The sequence below is a fragment of the Heterodontus francisci genome, unplaced genomic scaffold (genome assembly GCF_036365525.1).
Source record: "Heterodontus francisci isolate sHetFra1 unplaced genomic scaffold, sHetFra1.hap1 HAP1_SCAFFOLD_648, whole genome shotgun sequence".
NCBI classification, from domain to species: domain Eukaryota; kingdom Metazoa; phylum Chordata; class Chondrichthyes; order Heterodontiformes; family Heterodontidae; genus Heterodontus; species Heterodontus francisci.
In genome coordinates, this window is record NW_027142125.1 from 621968 (window position 1) to 639619 (window position 17652).

General features: G+C 60.2%; 1 protein-coding gene across 1 annotated transcript in view; it reads left to right on the forward strand.

Annotated features, from left to right (window-relative positions):
* Positions 1-826: 826 nt before the first annotated feature.
* LOC137366650 (protein spinster homolog 1-like) overlaps positions 827-17652 on the forward strand; it is a 68384-nt gene continuing 51558 nt past the window's right edge. The window contains exons 1-5 of the mRNA XM_068028338.1: positions 827-1173; positions 2186-2251; positions 6337-6473; positions 6744-6895; positions 9323-9389. Of these exons, the coding sequence (XP_067884439.1) occupies positions 942-1173; positions 2186-2251; positions 6337-6473; positions 6744-6895; positions 9323-9389 (654 nt within the window). The 5' untranslated portion in view covers positions 827-941. The remainder of the gene's footprint in view (positions 1174-2185; positions 2252-6336; positions 6474-6743; positions 6896-9322; positions 9390-17652) is intronic.

A 17652-nucleotide genomic window follows, 5' to 3' on the forward strand; every position in this document is an offset into this window, starting at 1 on the left:
CACCAGGACCGCTGTGGGGGGTAATAAGCGGGTGGTCCTCCCAACCCTGCGTTGCGGTCCTCCCGCCGTCAGGACTGCTTCGGAGGGTGGGGGAAATAAGCGGGCGGTCCTCCCAGCACTGCGCTGCGGTCCTCCCGTCGCCAGGACCGCTGTGGGGAGGAATAAGCGGGTGGTCCTCCCAACCCTGCGCTGTGGTGCTCTGGCCGCCAGGACCGCTGTGGGGGGAAATAAGCGGGTGGTCCTCCCAACCTGCGCTGCGGTCCTCCCGCCGCCAGGACTGCTTCGGGGGGGGGCGAGGGGGGAATGAGCGGGTGGTCCTCCCAACACTGCGCTACGGTCCTCCCGCCGCCAGGACCGCTGTGGGGGGGAAGTAAGCGGGTGGTCCTCCCAACACTGCGCTGCGGTCCTCCCGCCGCCAGGACCGCTGTGGGGGGTAAGTAAGCGGGTGGCCCTCCCAACACTGCGCTGCGGTCCTCCCGCCGCCAGGACCGCTGTCGGGGGTAAGTAAGCGGGTGGCCCTCCCAACACTGCGCTGCGGTCCTCCCGCCGCCAGGACCGCTGTGGGGGGGAAGTAAGCGGGTGGTCCTCCCAACACTGCGCTGCGGTCCTCCCGCCGCCAGGACCGCTGTGGGGGGGAAGTAAGCGGGTGGTCCTCCCAACACTGCGCTGCGGTCCTCCCGCCGCCAGGACCGCTGTGGGGGGGGAAGTAAGCGGGTGGTCCTCCCAAGCCTGCGCTGCGATCCTCCCGCCGCCAGGACCGCTGTGGGGGGGGGAAGTAAGCGGGTGGTCCTCCCAAGCCTGCGCTGCGGTCCTCCCGCCGCCAGGACCGCTGCGGGCGAGAAGCGGGGGATCAAAGATGGCGGCGGGGCGGCGGTGACGGTTGGGATTTTAACGGGCGTGAGAGGGTTGGAACGGGCGGCGGTTTATTTCTCTCTCTGTCTATGGGGTCCCGCGGTGCCGAAGACGAGGCCCCGATGCTGAGGGCGGCAGACCGGCTTGAGGAGGAGGAGGAGGGTGAGGGTGTTGAGGGGAGGAAGGGTGAGGAGGGGGAGGCGGCTCCTCCCTCCGCCGGCCTCCCCCCACAGCCCCTCGGACACCGGCGCTCCGTCCTCACCGTCTTCGTCCTCTGCTACATCAACCTGCTCAACTACATGGACCGCTTCACCGTGGCAGGTCAGGGGTCACTGCTGGAGGGGGGTCAGGGGTCACTGGGGGTGAGGTCAAGGGTCACTGGGGTGAAGAGGGGGTTCAGGGGGTCATTGTGGGGTGAAGTGGGTTTCAGGGGTCACGGAGTGAGGTGAGGTCAGGGGTCACTGGGGGTGAGGTCAGGGGTCACTGGGGGTGAGGTCAAGGGTCACGGGTGAAGAGGGGTTCAGGGGGTCATTGTGGGGTGAAGTGGGTTTCAGGGGTCACGGGGTGAGGTGAGGTCAGGGGTCACTGGGGGTGAGGTCAGGGGTCTCTGGGGGCGAGGTGCTGTCAAGGGTCACTGGGGGCGAGGAGGTCAGGGGTCACCGCGGGGTTTTCGGGTCACCATGGGGGAAGCTGAGGTCAGGGGTCACTAGGGGTAGGGAAGGTGATTGGGTACAAGAGGGTCAGCGAGGGACGGGGGTGAGAGGAGGAGGTTGGGGGGGGGGTTGTGGGATAGGAGGGGGCAGATTGGGGAGAGTGAGGGTCAGGGAAGATTCGACAGGTGGAGCGTCAGAGGGGAAATGGGAACGATGGGGTGGGGGGGTGGAGGGCGAGGGGAGGAGTGCGGGGGTGGAGGGCGAGGGGGGGGGGGCCTGGAGCTGGAGGAGAAGTTGGAGAATGCGAGTCAGCAGGGGAGAGGATCTGAGCTCCGGGATGGGGAGGGGAGAGAGGGCCGAGGGGGTGCGGTGGTTGGTGGAGGCTGAGGGAGGGTTAGGAGGAGAATGAGGATCCGGGAGGGGGAGAAGCAATGAGAATGGGCTCTTGGTGGGACTTGTGGCTGAGGGTGGGGGAATTGGAAGGTGAGGGGGAACGGACGGGCTGAAAGCTTTTAGTCGGAGGGTGCGGGGTGGGCCTGAGGTTAATCCTGAGCTGGGCGGCTGCTTGTCACATCTGTGGGGAAATGTCCCGGCTTACAGGATAAGCTCCCTGTTGGGGAAAAGGGAATAACACTGCGCCTCGGTGTATTAACGTCTTCAAACCCCCTCCCCACACACAGGTGTGTTACCCAATATCGAGGAATACTTCGACATAGGAGACAGCAGCTCGGGATTACTGCAGACAGGTACGTCTGCAAGTCACTATGTTATTATACATATATATATGCTATATAGAAACCACCCCCCCCCCGAACCCCTCGATTATATTCCAGTCTGTAACTCACTCCCGGGTATCTGTTATTCTATATATAAACCCCCAGAACCCCTCAATTAGATTCCAGTCTGTAACTCACTCCCGGGTATCTGTTATTCTATATATAAACCCCCCGAACCCCTCAATTAGATTCCAGTCTGTAAATCACTCCCGGGTATCTGTTATTCTATATATAAACCACCCCGAACCCCTCAATTAGATTCCAGTCTGTAAATCACTCCCGGGTATCTGTTATTCCATATATAAACCCCCCAAACCCCTCGATTAGATTCCAGTCTGTAACTCACTCCCGGGTATCTGTTATTCCAGATATAAACACCCCGAACCCCTCGATTAGATTCCAGTCTGTAACTCACTCCCGGGTATCTGTTATTCTATATATAAACCCCCCTGAACCCCTCGATTAGATTCCAGTCTGTAACTCACTCCCGGGTATCTGTTATTCTATATATAAACCCCCCTGAACCCCTCGATTAGATTCCAGTCTGTAACTCACTCCCGGGTATCTGTTATTCTATATATAAACACCCCGAACCCCTCGATTAGATTCCAGTCTGTAACTCACTCCCGGGTATCTGTTATTCTATATATAAACCACCCGAACCCCTCGATTAGATTCCAGTCTGTAACTCACTCCCGGGTATCTGTTATTCTATATATAAACACCCTGAACCCCTCGATGAGATTCCAGTCTGTAACTCACTCCCGGGTATCTGTTATTCTATATATAAACACACCGAACCCCTCGATTAGATTCCAGTCTGTAACTCACTCCCGGGTATCTGTTATTCTATATATAAACACCCTGAACCCCTCGATTAGATTCCAGTCTGTAACTCGCTCCCGGGTATCTGTTATTCTATATATAAACACCCCGAACCCCTCGATTAGAGTCCAGTCTGTAACTCACTCCCGGGTATCTGTTATTCTATATATAAACCACCCGAACCCCTCGATTAGATTCCAGTCTGTAACTCACTCCCGGGTATCTGTTATTCTATATATAAACACCCTGAACCCCTCGATTAGATTCCAGTCTGTAACTCACTCCCGGGTATCTGTTATTCTATATATAAACCCCCCGAACCCCTCGATCGATTCCAGTCTGTAACTCACTCCCGGGTATCTGTTATTCTATATATAAACCCCCCGAACCCCTCGATCGATTCCAGTCTGTAACTCACTCCCGGGTATCTGTTATTCTATATATAAACACCCTGAACCCCTCGATTCGATTCCAGTCTGTAACTCACTCCCGGGTATCTGTTATTCTATATATAAACCCCCCCGAACCTCTCGATTAGATTCCTGTCTGTAACTCACTCCCGGGTATCTGTTATTCTATATATAAACCACCCGAACCCCTCGATTAGATTCCAGTCTGTAACTCACTCCCGGGTATCTGTTATTCTATATATAAACACCCTGAACCCCTCGATTAGATTCCAGTCTGTAACTCACTCCCGGGTATCTGTTATTCTATATATAAACCCCCCGAACCCCTCGATTCGATTCCAGTCTGTAACTCACTCCCGGGTATCTGTTATTCTATATATAAACCCCCCGAACCCCTCGATTAGATTCCAGTCTGTAACTCACTCCCGGGTATCTGTTATTCTATATATAAACACCCTGAACCCCTCGATTAGATTCCAGTCTGTAACTCACTCCCGGGTATCTGTTATTCTATATATAAACACCCTGAACCCCTCGATTCGATTCCTGTCTGTAACTCACTCCCGGCTATCTGTTATCCAATATGGAAACCTCCTGCGTTAATTCCCAGCCTGCCACATGCACTTTCATTTTCCATTCCTCCAGTTGGTTTGGAAGTTTGATGATCCCTGTGTCTTGTCATGTGACTTAGCCACGTGTCATCACATGACTCCCTTGTGACTCAATTGCTGTAACCTCTCTGCAGAATCTGCTTCTGTTATCCCTTAAAGTAATGCCGCAGATGTTAAGTCGGCTCCAGATTCAAACAAAAATCTGCCAAAGAACACACCATTCGGCCCATCGTCTCTGTGCAGGCTCCCTGCTGCAGCTGATCAACTAATCCCTTTTTCTTTCGACATACCTTGTAAAAATCTTGCCGTGGTAGACCATCACCTGCAAATACCACCCCCTGCACTGTAACCTGACCAGATCAGTGATGTAGAATGTACACCTCGGTCCAGGTCCATCACGTTATTCTATATATAAACTGCTCCCGAACCCCTCGATTAGATTGCAGTCTGTAACTCACTCCCGGGTATCTGTTATTCGATATATAAACCCCCCGAACCCCTCGATTAGATTCCAGTCTGTAACTCACTCCCGGGTATCTGTTATTCTATATATAAATCCCCGAACCCCTCGATTAGATTCCAGTCTGTAACTCGCTCCCGGCTATCTGTTATATATGTAAACTCTGTGCTGTCGGAGGGTCAGTGCTGAGGGAGCGCCGCACTGTCGGAGGGTCAGTGCAGAGGGAGCTCCGCGCTCTCGGAGGGTCAGTACTGAGGGAGCGCCGCACTGTCGGAGGGTCAGTGCAGAGGGAGCTCCGCGCTCTCGGAGGGTCAGTGCAGAGGGAGCTCCGCGCTCTCGGAGGGTCAGTGCAGAGGGAGCTCCGCGCTCTCGGAGGGTCAGTACTGAGGGAGCGCCGCACTGTCGGAGGGTCAGTGCAGAGGGAGCTCCGCGCTCTCGGAGGGTCAGTGCAGAGGGAGCTCGGCGCTCTCGGAGGGTCAGTGCAGAGGGAGCTCGGCGCTCTCGGAGGGTCAGTGCAGAGGGAGCTCGGCGCTCTCGGAGGGTCAGTGCAGAGGGAGCTCGGCGCTCTCGGAGGGTCAGTGCAGAGGGAGCTCCGCACTCTCGGAGGGTCAGTACTGAGGGAGCTCCGCACTCTCGGAGGGTCAGTACTGAGGGAGCTCCGCACTCTCGGAGGGTCAGTACTGAGGGAGCGCCGCACTGTCGGAGGGTCAGTACTGAGGGAGCGCCGCACTGTCGGAGGGTCAGTACTGAGGGAGCGCCGCACTGTCGGAGGGTCAGTACTGAGGGAGTGTCGGAGTGTCTGCACTGAGGGAGCGCCGCACTGTCGGAGGGTCTGTACTGAGGGAGCGCCGCACTGTCGGAGGGTCTGTACTGAGGGAGCGCCGCACTGTCGGTTGGTCAGTGCTGAGGGAGCGCCGCACTGTCGGAGGGTCAGTGCTGAGGGAGCTCCGCACTGTCGGAGGGTCAGTGCTGAGGGAGCTCCGCACTGTCGGAGGGTCAGTACTGAGGGAGCTCCGCACTGTCGGAGGGTCAGTACTGAGGGAGCTCCGCACTGTCTGAGGGTGAGTACTGAAGGAGCTCCGCACTGTCGGAGGGTCAGTACTGAGGGAGCGCTTCACTGTCGGAGGGTCAGTACTGAGGGAGCGCCTCACTGTCGGAGGGTCAGTACTGAGGGAGCGCCTCACTGTCGGAGGGTCAGTACTGAGGGAGCGCCGCACTGTCGGAGGGTCAGTACTGAGGGAGCTCCGCACTGTCGGAGGGTCAGTACTGAGGGAGCTCCGCACTGTCAGAGGGTCAGTACTGAGGGAGCTCCGCACTGTCGGAGGGTCAGTACTGAGGGAGCGCTTCACTGTCGGAGGGTCAGTACTGAGGGAGCGCCTCACTGTCGGAGGGTCAGTACTGAGGGAGCGCCGCACTGTCGGAGGGTCAGTACTGAGGGAGCGCATCACTGTCGGAGGGTCAGTACGAGGGAGTGCCGCACTGTCGGAGGGTCAGTACTGAGGGAGTGCCGCACTGTCGGAGGGTCAGTACTGAGGGAGTGCCGCACTGTCGGAGGGTCAGTACTGAGGGAGTGCCGCACTGTCGGAGGGTCAGTACTGAGGGAGTGCCGCACTGTCGGAGGGTCAGTACTGAGGGAGTGCCGCACTGTCGGAGGGTCTGTACTGCGGGTGCGCTGCGCGACTCTCCAACAGCAGAGATTTTCTCTCCGTTTTCCGCTCTCCACCAATCTGAATGCTTTTTTTCTTGCAGTCTTCATCTGCTCCTACATGGTCTTGGCTCCCGTCTTTGGTTACCTTGGAGACCGCTACAACAGAAAGTGGATCATGAGCTGTGGGATATCGTTTTGGTCGGCCATTACGCTGATGAGTTCCTTTGTTCCTCAGAAGGTAGACGCGCGCCGCGTGTGTTTTCTTGGGGGACGAGGAGTGGGGCTTGGACGGGAAATATAATGAGGGCGTGACTTGTTCTGTTCTCGTCACCAATGAAATCGGACTCTCGCTGTCGTTTCCCACCGGGTGGTCTCACTCGCCCGCAATCCCCTCCCCGCAGCCTCCGTCACCCTGACCAGGGCCGCCGCTGATGCATCTTCCCATTGTCTAGCTGACGAATTGACTGTGTGTCTCTCTCTCTCCCACCCACCCCCCTTTTCCCCTCAGTCTTTCTGGGCCCTGCTGCTGACCCGGGGCCTGGTAGGCATCGGCGAAGCCAGTTACTCCACCATCGCTCCCACCGTCATCGCCGACCTCTTCGTGGGCGACCTCCGGAGCCGCATGCTGTCGGTTTTCTACTTCGCCATCCCTGTCGGCAGGTGAGGGAGCTTTACTCTGTATCTAACCCCCGTACTGTACCTGTCCTGGGGAGTGTTTGATGGGGGACAGTGTAGAGGGAGCTTTCTTTTCTTTTGGGCCTCCTTATCTCGAGAGACAATGGATACGCGCCTGGAGGTGGTCAGTGGTTTGTGAAGTAGCGCCTGGAGTGGCTATAAAGGCCAATTCTGGAGTGACAGGCTCTTCCACAGGTGCTGCAGAGAAATTTGTTTGTCGGGGCTGTTGCACAGTTGGCTCTCCCCTTGCGCCTCTGTCTTTTTTCCTGCCAACTACTAAGTCTCTTCGACTCGCCACAATTTAGCCCTGTCTTTATGGCTGCCCGCCAGCTCTGGCGAATGCTGGCAACTGACTCCCACGACTTGTGATCAATGTCACAGGATTTCATGTCGCGTTTGCAGACGTCTTTATAACGGAGACATGGACGGCCGGTGGGTCTGATACCAGTGGCGAGCTCGCTGTACAATGTGTCTTTGGGGATCCTGCCATCTTCCATGCGGCTCACATGGCCAAGCCATCTCAAGCACCGCTGGCTCAGTAGTGTCTACAAGCTGGGGATGTTGGTCGCCTCGAGGACTTCTGTGTTGGTGATACGGTCCTGCCACCTGATGCCAAGTATTCTCCGAAGGCAGCGAAGATGGAATGAATTGAGACGTCGCTCTTGGCTGGCATACGTTGTCCAGGCCTCGCTGCCGTAGAGCAAGGTACTGAGGACACAGGCCTGATACACTCGGACTTTTGTGTTCCGTGTCAGTGCGCCATTTTCCCACACTCTCTTGGCCAGTCTGGACATAGCAGTGGAAGCCTTACCCATGCGCTTGTTGATTTTTGCATCTAGAGACAGGTTACTGGTGATAGTTGAGCCTAGGTAGGTGAACTCTTGAACCACTTCCAGAGCGTGGTCGCCAATATTGATGGATGGAGCATTTCTGACGTCCTGCCCCATGATGTTCGTTTTCTTGAGGCTGATGGTTAGGCCAAATTCATTGCAGGCAGACGCAAACCTGTCGATGAGACTCTGCAGGCATTCTTCAGTGTGAGATGTTAAAGCAGCATCGTCAGCAAAGAGGAGTTCTCTGATGAGGACTTTCCGTACTTTGGACTTCGCTCTTAGACGGGCAAGGTTGAACAACCTGCCCCCTGATCTTGTGTGGAGGAAAATTCCTTCTTCAGAGGATTTGAACGCATGTGAAAGCAGCAGGGAGAAGAAAATCCCAAAAAGTGTGGGTGCGAGAACACAGCCCTGTTTCACAGGGAGCTTTACTCTGTATCTAACCCCCGTACTGTACTTGTCCTGGGAGTGTTTGATGGGGGACAGTGTAGAGGGAGCTTTACTCTGTATCTAACCCCCGTACTGTACCTGTCCTGGGAGTGTTTGATGGGGGACAGTGTAGAGGGAGCTTTACTCTGTATCTAACCCCCGTACTGTACCTGTCCTGGGAGTGTTTGATGGGGACAGTGTAGAGGGAGCTTTACTCTGTATCTAACCCCCGTACTGTACCTGTCCTGGGAGTGTTTGATGGGGGACAGTGTAGAGGGAGCTTTACTCTGTATCTAACCCCGGACTGTACCTGTCCTGTGGAGTGTTTGAGGGGGGACAGTGTAGAGGGAGCTTTACTCTGTATCTAACCCTCGTACTGTACCTGTCCTGTGGAGTGTTTGAGGGGGGGACAGTGCAGAGGGAGCTTTACTCTGTATCTAACCCCCGTACTGTACCTGTCCTGGGAGTGTTTGATGGGGGACAGTGTAGAGGGAGCTTTACTCTGTATCTAACCCCCGTACTGTACCTGTCCTGGGAGTGTTTGATGGGGGACAGTGTAGAGGGAGCTTTACTCTGTATCTAACCCCCGTACTGTACCTGTCCTGGGAGTGTTTGATGGGGGACAGTGTAGAGGGAGCTTTACTCTGTATCTAACCCCCGTACTGTACCTGTCCTGGGAGTGTTTGATGGGGGACAGTGCAGAGGGGAGCTGAGATATCTGAATTAACTGGTGCAGCCACTGTGACGTTGAGAGACCCGCAAGGGCTGTGAAGCCCGGATTCCGGCTCCCAGTTCCTATTCAGGGACATCGAGTGTCCCTCAGGTTAGAGACGGTTTTCAGGGTTTCACCCGACAGGCAATTGAAACAAGGGAGAGAAGTTTTGAGACTGGTGCAGAGGTTAGAACGATCTGTTGAAGGATTTAAATGAAAGGTGCAGATTTGAGGGCTGGGGCAATGTGCCCGTCCCGAGGGCAGAAGGAGGCACGTCACCTGAATGCGTGAGCTGAAGAGGCTGGTGACTCAGGTGGGATGGCTGTGGGACACCGTGGGCTGAGGTCTATCGACGTGACGGGTGTGGTGGGTTGGTACCCATTGTTGATTAACCTTTTCTGTTTGTTCATTGCTCCCGTCCCCACCAACTCCACTCAGCGGCCTGGGCTATATCGTGGGATCGAAAGTGACCGACATCGCAGCCGACTGGCACTGGGCACTCAGGGTATGTTCACGTCTCATCAAACTACATCGAAAGACGCTTGCGGTTCTGTGTGCTGCTGGGAAGTGCCCAGCACTCCCTCAGTCCCGACCCTCCGACAGTGCAGCGCTCGCTCAGTACTGACCCTCCGACAGCGCGGCACTCCCTCAGTACTGACCCTCCGACAGCACTGCGCTCCCTCAGTACTGACCCTCCGACAGTGCGGCACTCCCTCAGTCCCGACCCTCCGACAGAGCGGTGCTCCCTCAGTACTGACCCTCCGACAGAGCGGTGCTCCCTCAGTACTGACCCTCCAACAGTGCAGGACTCCCTCAGGACTGACCCTCCGACAGTGCGGCACTCCCTCAGTACTGACCCTCCGACAGTGTGGCGCTCCCCCTACTGACACTCCGACAGCGCGGTGCTCCCTCAGTACTGACCCTCCGACAGTGCGGCGCTCCCTCAGTACTGACCCTCCGACAGTGCGGCGCTCCCTCAGTACTGACCCTCCGACAGTGTGGCGCTCCCCCTACTGACACTCCGACAGCGCGGTGCTCCCTCAGTACTGACCCTCCGACAGTGCGGCGCTCCCTCAGTACTGACCCTCCGACAGTGCGGCGCTCCCTCAGTACTGACCCTCCGACAGTGCGGCACTCTCTCAGTACTGACCCTCCGACAGTGCGGAGCACCCTCAGTACTGACCCTCCGACAGTGCGGCGCTCCCTCAGTACTGATCCTCCGACAGTGCGGAGCTCCCTCAGTACTGACCCTCCGACAGTGCGGAGCACCCTCAGGACTGACCCTCCGACAGTGCGGCGCTCCCTCAGTACTGACCGTCCGACAGTGCGGCACTCTCTCAGTACTGACCCTCCGACAGTGCGGAGCACCCTCAGTACTGACCTTCCGACAGTGCGGAGCACCCTCAGGACTGACCTTCCGACAGTGCGGAGCACCCTCAGTACTGACCCTCCGACAGTGCGGAGCTCCCTCTGGACTGACCCTCCGACAGCGCGGCACTCCCTCATTACTGACCCTCCAGCAGCGCGGCGCTCCCTCAGTACTGACCCTCCGACAGTGCGGCACTCCCTCAGTACCTACCCTCCGACAGTGCGTCGCACCCTCAGTACTGACCCTCCGACAGCGCGGCGCTCCCTCAGTACTGACCCTCCGACAGTGCAGCACTCCCTCAGTACCTACCCTCCGACAGTGCGTCGCTCCCTCAGTACTGACCCTCCGCCAGCGTGGCGCTCCCTCAGTACTGACCCTCCGACAGTGCGGCACTCCCTCAGTACCTACCCTCCGACAGTGCGGCACTCCCTCAGTACCTACCCTCCGACAGTGCGTCGCTCCCTCAGTACTGACCCTCCGACAGCGCGGCGCTCCCTCAGTACTGACCCTCCGACAGTGCAGCACTCCCTCAGTACCTACCCTCCGACAGTGCGGCACTTCCTCAGTACTGGCCCTCCAACAGTGCGGTGCTGCCTCAGGACTGACCCTCCGACAGCTCTGCACTCCCTCATTACTGACCCTCCGACAGTGCGGCGCTCCCTCATTACTGACCCTCCGACAGTACTGCGCTCCCTCAGTACTGACCCTCCGACAGTGCGGCACTTCCTCAGTACTGGCCCTCCGACAGTGCGGTGCTGCCTCAGGACTGACCCTCCGACAGTGCGGCGCTCGCTTAGTACTGATCCACCGACAGTGCCGCACTCCCTCATTACTGACCCTCCGACAGTGCAGCACTCCCTCAGTACCTACCCTCCGACAGTGCGGCACTCCCTCAGTACCTACCCTCCGACAGTGCGGCGCTCCCTCAGTACTGACACTCCGACAGTGTGGCGCTCCCTCAGTACTGACACTCCGACAGCGTGGCGCTCCCTCAGTACTGACACTCCGACAGCGCGGCGCTCCCTCAGTACTGACCCTCCGACAGTGTGGCACTCCCTCAGTGCTGACCCTCCGACAGTGCGGCGCTCCCTCAGTACTGACCCTCCGACAGTGCGGCGCTCCCTCAGTACTGACCCTCCGACAGTGCGGCGCTCCCTCAGTACTGACCCTTCGACAGTGCGGCGCTCCCTCAGTACTGACCCTCCGACAGTGCGGCACTCCCTCAGTACTGACCCTCCGACAGTGCGGCGCTCCCTCAGTACTGACCCTTCGACAGTGCGGCGCTCCCTCAGTACTGACCCTCGAACAGTGCGGCGCTCCCTCAGTACTGACCCTCTGACAGTGCGGCGCTCCCTCAGTACTGACCCTCCGACAGTGCGGCGCTCCCTCAGTACTGACCCTCCGACAGTGCGGCGCTCCCTCAGTACTGACCCTCCGACAGTGCGGCGCTCCCTCAGTACTGACCCTCCGACAGTGCGGCGCTCCCTCAGTACTGACCCTCCGACAGTGCGGCGCTCCCTCAGTACTGACCCTCCGACAGTGCGGCGCTCCCTCAGTACTGACCCTCCGACAGTGCGGCGCTCCCTCATTACTGACCCTCCGACAGTGCGGCGCTCCCTCAGTACTGACCCTCCGACAGTGCGGCGCTCCCTCAGTACTGACCCTCCGACAGTGCGGCGCTCCCTCAGTACTGACCCTCCGACAGTGCGGCGCTCCCTCAGTACTGACCCTCCGACAGTGCGGCGCTCCCTCAGTACTGACCCTCCAGCACCGCGGCGCTCCCTCAGTACTGACCCTCCAGCACCGCGGCTCTCCCTCAGTACTGACCCTCCAGCACCGCGGCGCTCCCTCAGTACTGACCCTCCAGCACCGCGGCGCTCCCTCAGTTCGAACCCTCGGACAAGGCCGCACTCCCTCAGTACTGACCCTCCGACAGCGCGGCGCTCCCTCAGTACTGACCCTCCGACAGTGCGGCACTCCCTTAGTACTGACCCTCCGACGGTGCGTCGCTCCCTCAGTACTGACCCTCCGACAGTGCACGACTCCCTCGGGACTGACCATCCGACAGTGCGGCACTCCCTCAGTACTGACCCTCCTACAGCGCGGCGCTCCCTCAGTACTGACCCTCCGACAGTGCGGAGCTCCCTCAGCACTGACCCTCCGACAGTGCGGAGCTCCCTCTGTACTGACCCTCAGTGCGGCACTCCCTCTGTACTGACCCTCCGACAGTGCGGCGCTCCCTCATTACTGACCCTCCAACAGTGCGGCGCTCCCTCAGTACCTACCCTCCGACAGTGCGGCACTCCCTCAGTACCTACCCTCCGACAGTGCGTCGCTCCCTCAGTACTAACCCTACGACATTGCACGACTCCCTCGGGACTGACCATCCGACAGTGCACGACTCCCTCGGGACTGACCATCCGACAGTGCGGCGCTCTCCCAGTACTGACCCTCCGACAGTGCGGCACTCTCTCAGTGCTGACCCTCCGACAGTGCGGCGCTCCCTCAGTACTGACCCTCCGACAGTGCGGAGCTCCCTCAGTACTGACCATCCGACAGTGCGGCGCTCTCCCAGTACTGACCCTCCGACAGTGCGGCACTCTCTCAGTGCTGACCCTCCGACAGTGCGGTGCTCCCTCAGTACTGACCCTCTGACAGTGCGGCGCTCCCTCAGTACTGACCGTCCGACAGTGCGGCACTCTCTCAGTACTGACACTCCGACAGTGCGGAGCACCCTCAGTACTGACCCTCCGACAGTGCGGAGCTCCCTCAGCACTGACCCTCCGACAGTGCGGAGCTCCCTCTGTACTGACCCTCAGTGCGGCACTCCCTCTGTACTGACCCTCCGACAGTGCGGCGCTCCCTCATTACTGACCCTCCAACAGTGCGGCGCTCCCTCAGTACCTACCCTCCGACAGTGCGGCACTCCCTCAGTTCCTACCCTCCGACAGTGCGTCGCTCCCTCAGTACTGACCCTACGACATTGCACGACTCCCTCGGGACTGACCATCCGACAGTGCACGACTCCCTCGGGACTGACCATCCGACAGTGCGGCGCTCTCCCAGTACTGACCCTCCGACAGTGCGGCACTCTCTCAGTGCTGACCCTCCGACAGTGCGGCGCTCCCTCAGTACTGACCCTCCGACAGTGCGGAGCTCCCTCAGTACTGACCATCCGAGAGTGCGGCGCTCTCCCAGTACTGACCCTCCGACAGTGCGGCACTCCCTCAGTACTGACCCTCCGACAGTGCGGCGCTCTCCCAGTACTGACCCTCCGACAGTGCGGCGCTCTCCCAGTACTGACCCTCCGACAGTGCGGCACTCCCTCAGTACTGACCCTCCGACAGTGCGGAGCTCCCTCAGTACTGACCCTCCGACAGTGCGGCGCTCCCTCAGTGCTGACCCTCTGACAGTGCGGCGCTCCCTCAGTACTGACCCTCTGACAGTGCGGCGCTCCCTCAGTACTGACCCTCTGACAGTGCGGCGCTCCCTCAGTACTGACCCTCCGACAGTGCGGCACTCTCTCAGTACTGACCCTCCGACAGTGCGGAACTCCCTCAGTACTGACCCTCCGACAGTGCGGCGCTCCCTCAGTGCTGACCCTCCGACAGTGCGGCGCTCCCTCAGTGCTGACCCTCCGACAGTGCGGCGCTCCCTCAGTACTGACCCTCCGACAGTGCGGCGCTCCCTCAGTACTGACCCTCCGACAGTGCGGCGCTCCCTCAGTACTGACCCTCCGACAGTGCGGCGCTCCCTCAGTACTGACCCTCCGACAGTGCGGCGCTCCCTCAGTACTGACCCTCCGACAGTGCGGCGCTCCCTCAGTACTGACGCTCCGACAGTGCGGCGCTCCCTCAGTACTGACCCTCCGACAGTGCGGCGCTCCCTCAGTACTGACCCTCCGACAGTGCGGCGCTCCCTCAGTACTGACCCTCCGACAGTGCGGCGCTCCCTCAGTACTGACCCTCCGACAGTGCGGCGCTCCCTCAGTACTGACCCTCCGACAGTGCGGCGCTCCCTCAGTACTGACCCTCCGACAGTGCGGCGCTCCCTCAGTACTGACCCTCCGACAGTGCGGCGCTGTCTCAGTACTGACCCTCCGACAGTGCGGCGCTGTCTCAGTACTGACCCTCCAGCACCGCGGCGCTCCCTCAGTTCGGACCCTCGGACAAGGCCGCACTCCCTCAGGCCTGACCCTACGACAGCGCGGAGCTCCCTCAGTACTGACCCTCCGACAGTGCGGCGCTCCCTCAGTACTGACCCTCCGACAGTGCGGCGCTCCCTCAGTACTGACCCTCCGACAGTGCTGCACTCCCTCAGTACTGACCCTCCGACAGCGCGGCGCTCCCTCAGTACTGACCCTCCGACAGTGCGGCGCTCCCTCAGTACTGACCCTCCGACAGTGCTGCGCTGCCTCAGTACTGACCCTCGGACAGTGCGGCACTCCCTCAGTACTGACCCTCCGACAGTGCGGCGCTCCCTCAGTACTGACCCTCCGACAGTGCGGCGCTCCCTCAGTACTGACCCTCCGACAGTGCGGCGCTCCCTCAGTACTGACCCTCCGACAGTGCGGCGCTCCCTCAGTACTGACCCTCCGACAGTGCGGCGCTCCCTCAGTACTGACCCTCCGACAGTGCGGCGCTCCCTCAGTACTGACCCTCCGACAGTGCGGCGCTGTCTCAGTACTGACCCTCCAGCACCGCGGCGCTCCCTCAGTTCGAACCCTTGGACAAGGCCGCACTCCCTCTGTACTGACCCTCCGACAGCGCGGCACTCCCTCAGTACTGACCCTCCAGCAGCGCGGCGCTCCCTCAGTACTGACCCTCCGACAGCGCAGCGCTCCCTCAGTACTGACCCTCCGACAGTGCGGCACTCCCTCAGTACCTACCCTCCGACAGTGCGGCACTCCCTCAGTACTGACCCTCCGACAGTGCGTCGCTCCCTCAGTACTGACCCTCCGACAGCGCGGCGCTCCCTCAGTACTGACCCTCCGACATTGCAGCACTCCCTCAGTACCTACCCTCCGACAGTGCGGCACTCCCTCAGTACCTACCCTCCGACAGTGCGGCGCTCCCTCAGTACTGACCCTCCGCCAGCGCGGCGCTCCCTCAGTACTGACCCTCCGACAGTGCGGCACTCCCTCAGTACCTACCCTCCGACAGTGCGTCGCTCCCTCAGTACCTACCCTCCGACAGTGCGTCGCTCCCTCAGTACTGACCCTCCGACAGCGCGGCGCTCCCTCAGTACTGACCCTCCGACAGCGCAGCACTCCCTCAGTACCTACCCTCCGACAGTGCGGCACTTCCTCAGTACTGGCCCTCCGACAGTGCGGTGCTGCCTCAGTACTGACCCTCTGACAGTGCGGCGCTCCCTCAGTACTGACCCTCCGACAGTGCGGCGCTCCCTCAGTACTGACCCTCCGACAGTGCGGCGCTCCCTCAGTACTGACCCTCCGACAGTGCGGCGCTCCCTCAGTACTGACCCTCCGACAGTGCGGCGCTCCCTCAGTACTGACCCTCCGACAGTGCGGCGCTCCCTCAGTACTGACCCTCCGACAGTGCGGCGCTCCCTCAGTACTGACCCTCCAGCACCGCGGCGCTCCCTCAGTACTGACCCTCCAGCACCGCTGCGCTCCCTCAGTACTGACCCTCCAGCACCGCGGCGCTCCCTCAGTTCGAACCCTCGGACAAGGCCGCACTCCCTCAGTACTGACCCTCCGACAGCGCGGCGCTCCCTCAGTACTGACCCTCCGACAGTGCGGCACTCCCTTAGTACTGACCCTCCGACGGTGCGTCGCTCCCTCAGTACTGACCCTCCGACAGTGCACGACTCCCTCGGGACTGACCATCCGACAGTGCGGCACTCCCTCAGTACTGACCCTCCTACAGCGCGGCGCTCCCTCAGTACTGACCCTCCGACAGTGCGGAGCTCCCTCAGCACTGACCCTCCGACAGTGCGGAGCTCCCTCTGTACTGACCCTCAGTGCGGCACTCCCTCTGTACTGACCCTCCGACAGTGCGGCGCTCCCTCATTACTGACCCTCCAACAGTGCGGCGCTCCCTCAGTACCTACCCTCCGACAGTGCGGCACTCCCTCAGTACCTACCCTCCGACAGTGCGTCGCTCCCTCAGTACTAACCCTACGACATTGCACGACTCCCTCGGGACTGACCATCCGACAGTGCACGACTCCCTCGGGACTGACCATCCGACAGTGCGGCGCTCTCCCAGTACTGACCCTCCGACAGTGCGGCACTCTCTCAGTGCTGACCCTCCGACAGTGCGGCGCTCCCTCAGTACTGACCCTCCGACACTGCGGAGCTCCCTCAGTACTGACCCTCCGACAGTGCGGCACTCCCTCAGTACTGACCCTCCGACAGTGCGGCGCTCCCTCAGTACTGACCCTCCGACACTGCGGAGCTCCCTCAGTACTGACCCTCCGACAGTGCGGCGCTCCCTCAGTACTGACCCTCCGACAGTGCGGCGCTCCCTCAGTACTGACCCTCCGACAGTGCGGCGCTCCCTCAGTACTGACCCTCCGACAGTGCGGCGCTCCCTCAGTACTGACCCTCCGACAGTGGGGCGCTCCCTCAGTACTGACCCTCCGACAGTGCGGCGCTCCCTCAGTACTGACCCTCCGACAGTGCAGAGCTCCCTCAGTACTGACCCTCCGACAGTGCGGCGCTGTCTCAGTACTGACCCTCCAGCACCGCGGCGCTCCCTCAGTTCGAACCCTCGGACAAGGCCGCACTCCCTCAGGCCTGACCCTACGACAGCGCGGAGCTCCCTCAGTACTGACCCTCCGACAGTGCGGCGCTCCCTCAGTACTGACCCTCCGACAGTGCGGCGCTCCCTCAGTACTGACCCTCCGACAGTGCGGCGCTCCCTCAGTACTGACCCTCCGACAGTGCTGCACTCCCTCAGTACTGACCCTCCGACAGCGCGGCGCTCCCTCAGTACTGACCCTCCGACAGTGCGGCGCTCCCTCAGTACTGACCCTCCGCCAGCGCGGCGCTCCCTCAGTACTGACCCTCCGACAGTGCGGCACTCCCTCAGTACCTACCCTCCGACAGTGCGTCGCTCCCTCAGTACCTACCCTCCGACAGTGCGTCGCTCCCTCAGTACTGACCCTCCGACAGTGCGGCGCTCCCTCAGTACTGACCCTCCGACAGTGCGGCGCTCTCCCAGTACTGACCCTCCGACAGTGCGGCACTCCCTCAGTACTGACCCTCCGACAGTGCGGAGCTCCCTCAGTACTGACCCTCCGACAGTGCGGCACTCTCTCAGTGCTGACCCTCCGACAGTGCGGCGCTCCCTCAGTACTGACCCTCTGACAGTGCGGCGCTCCCTCAGTACTGACCCTCTGACAGTGCGGCGCTCCCTCAGTACTGACCCTCCGA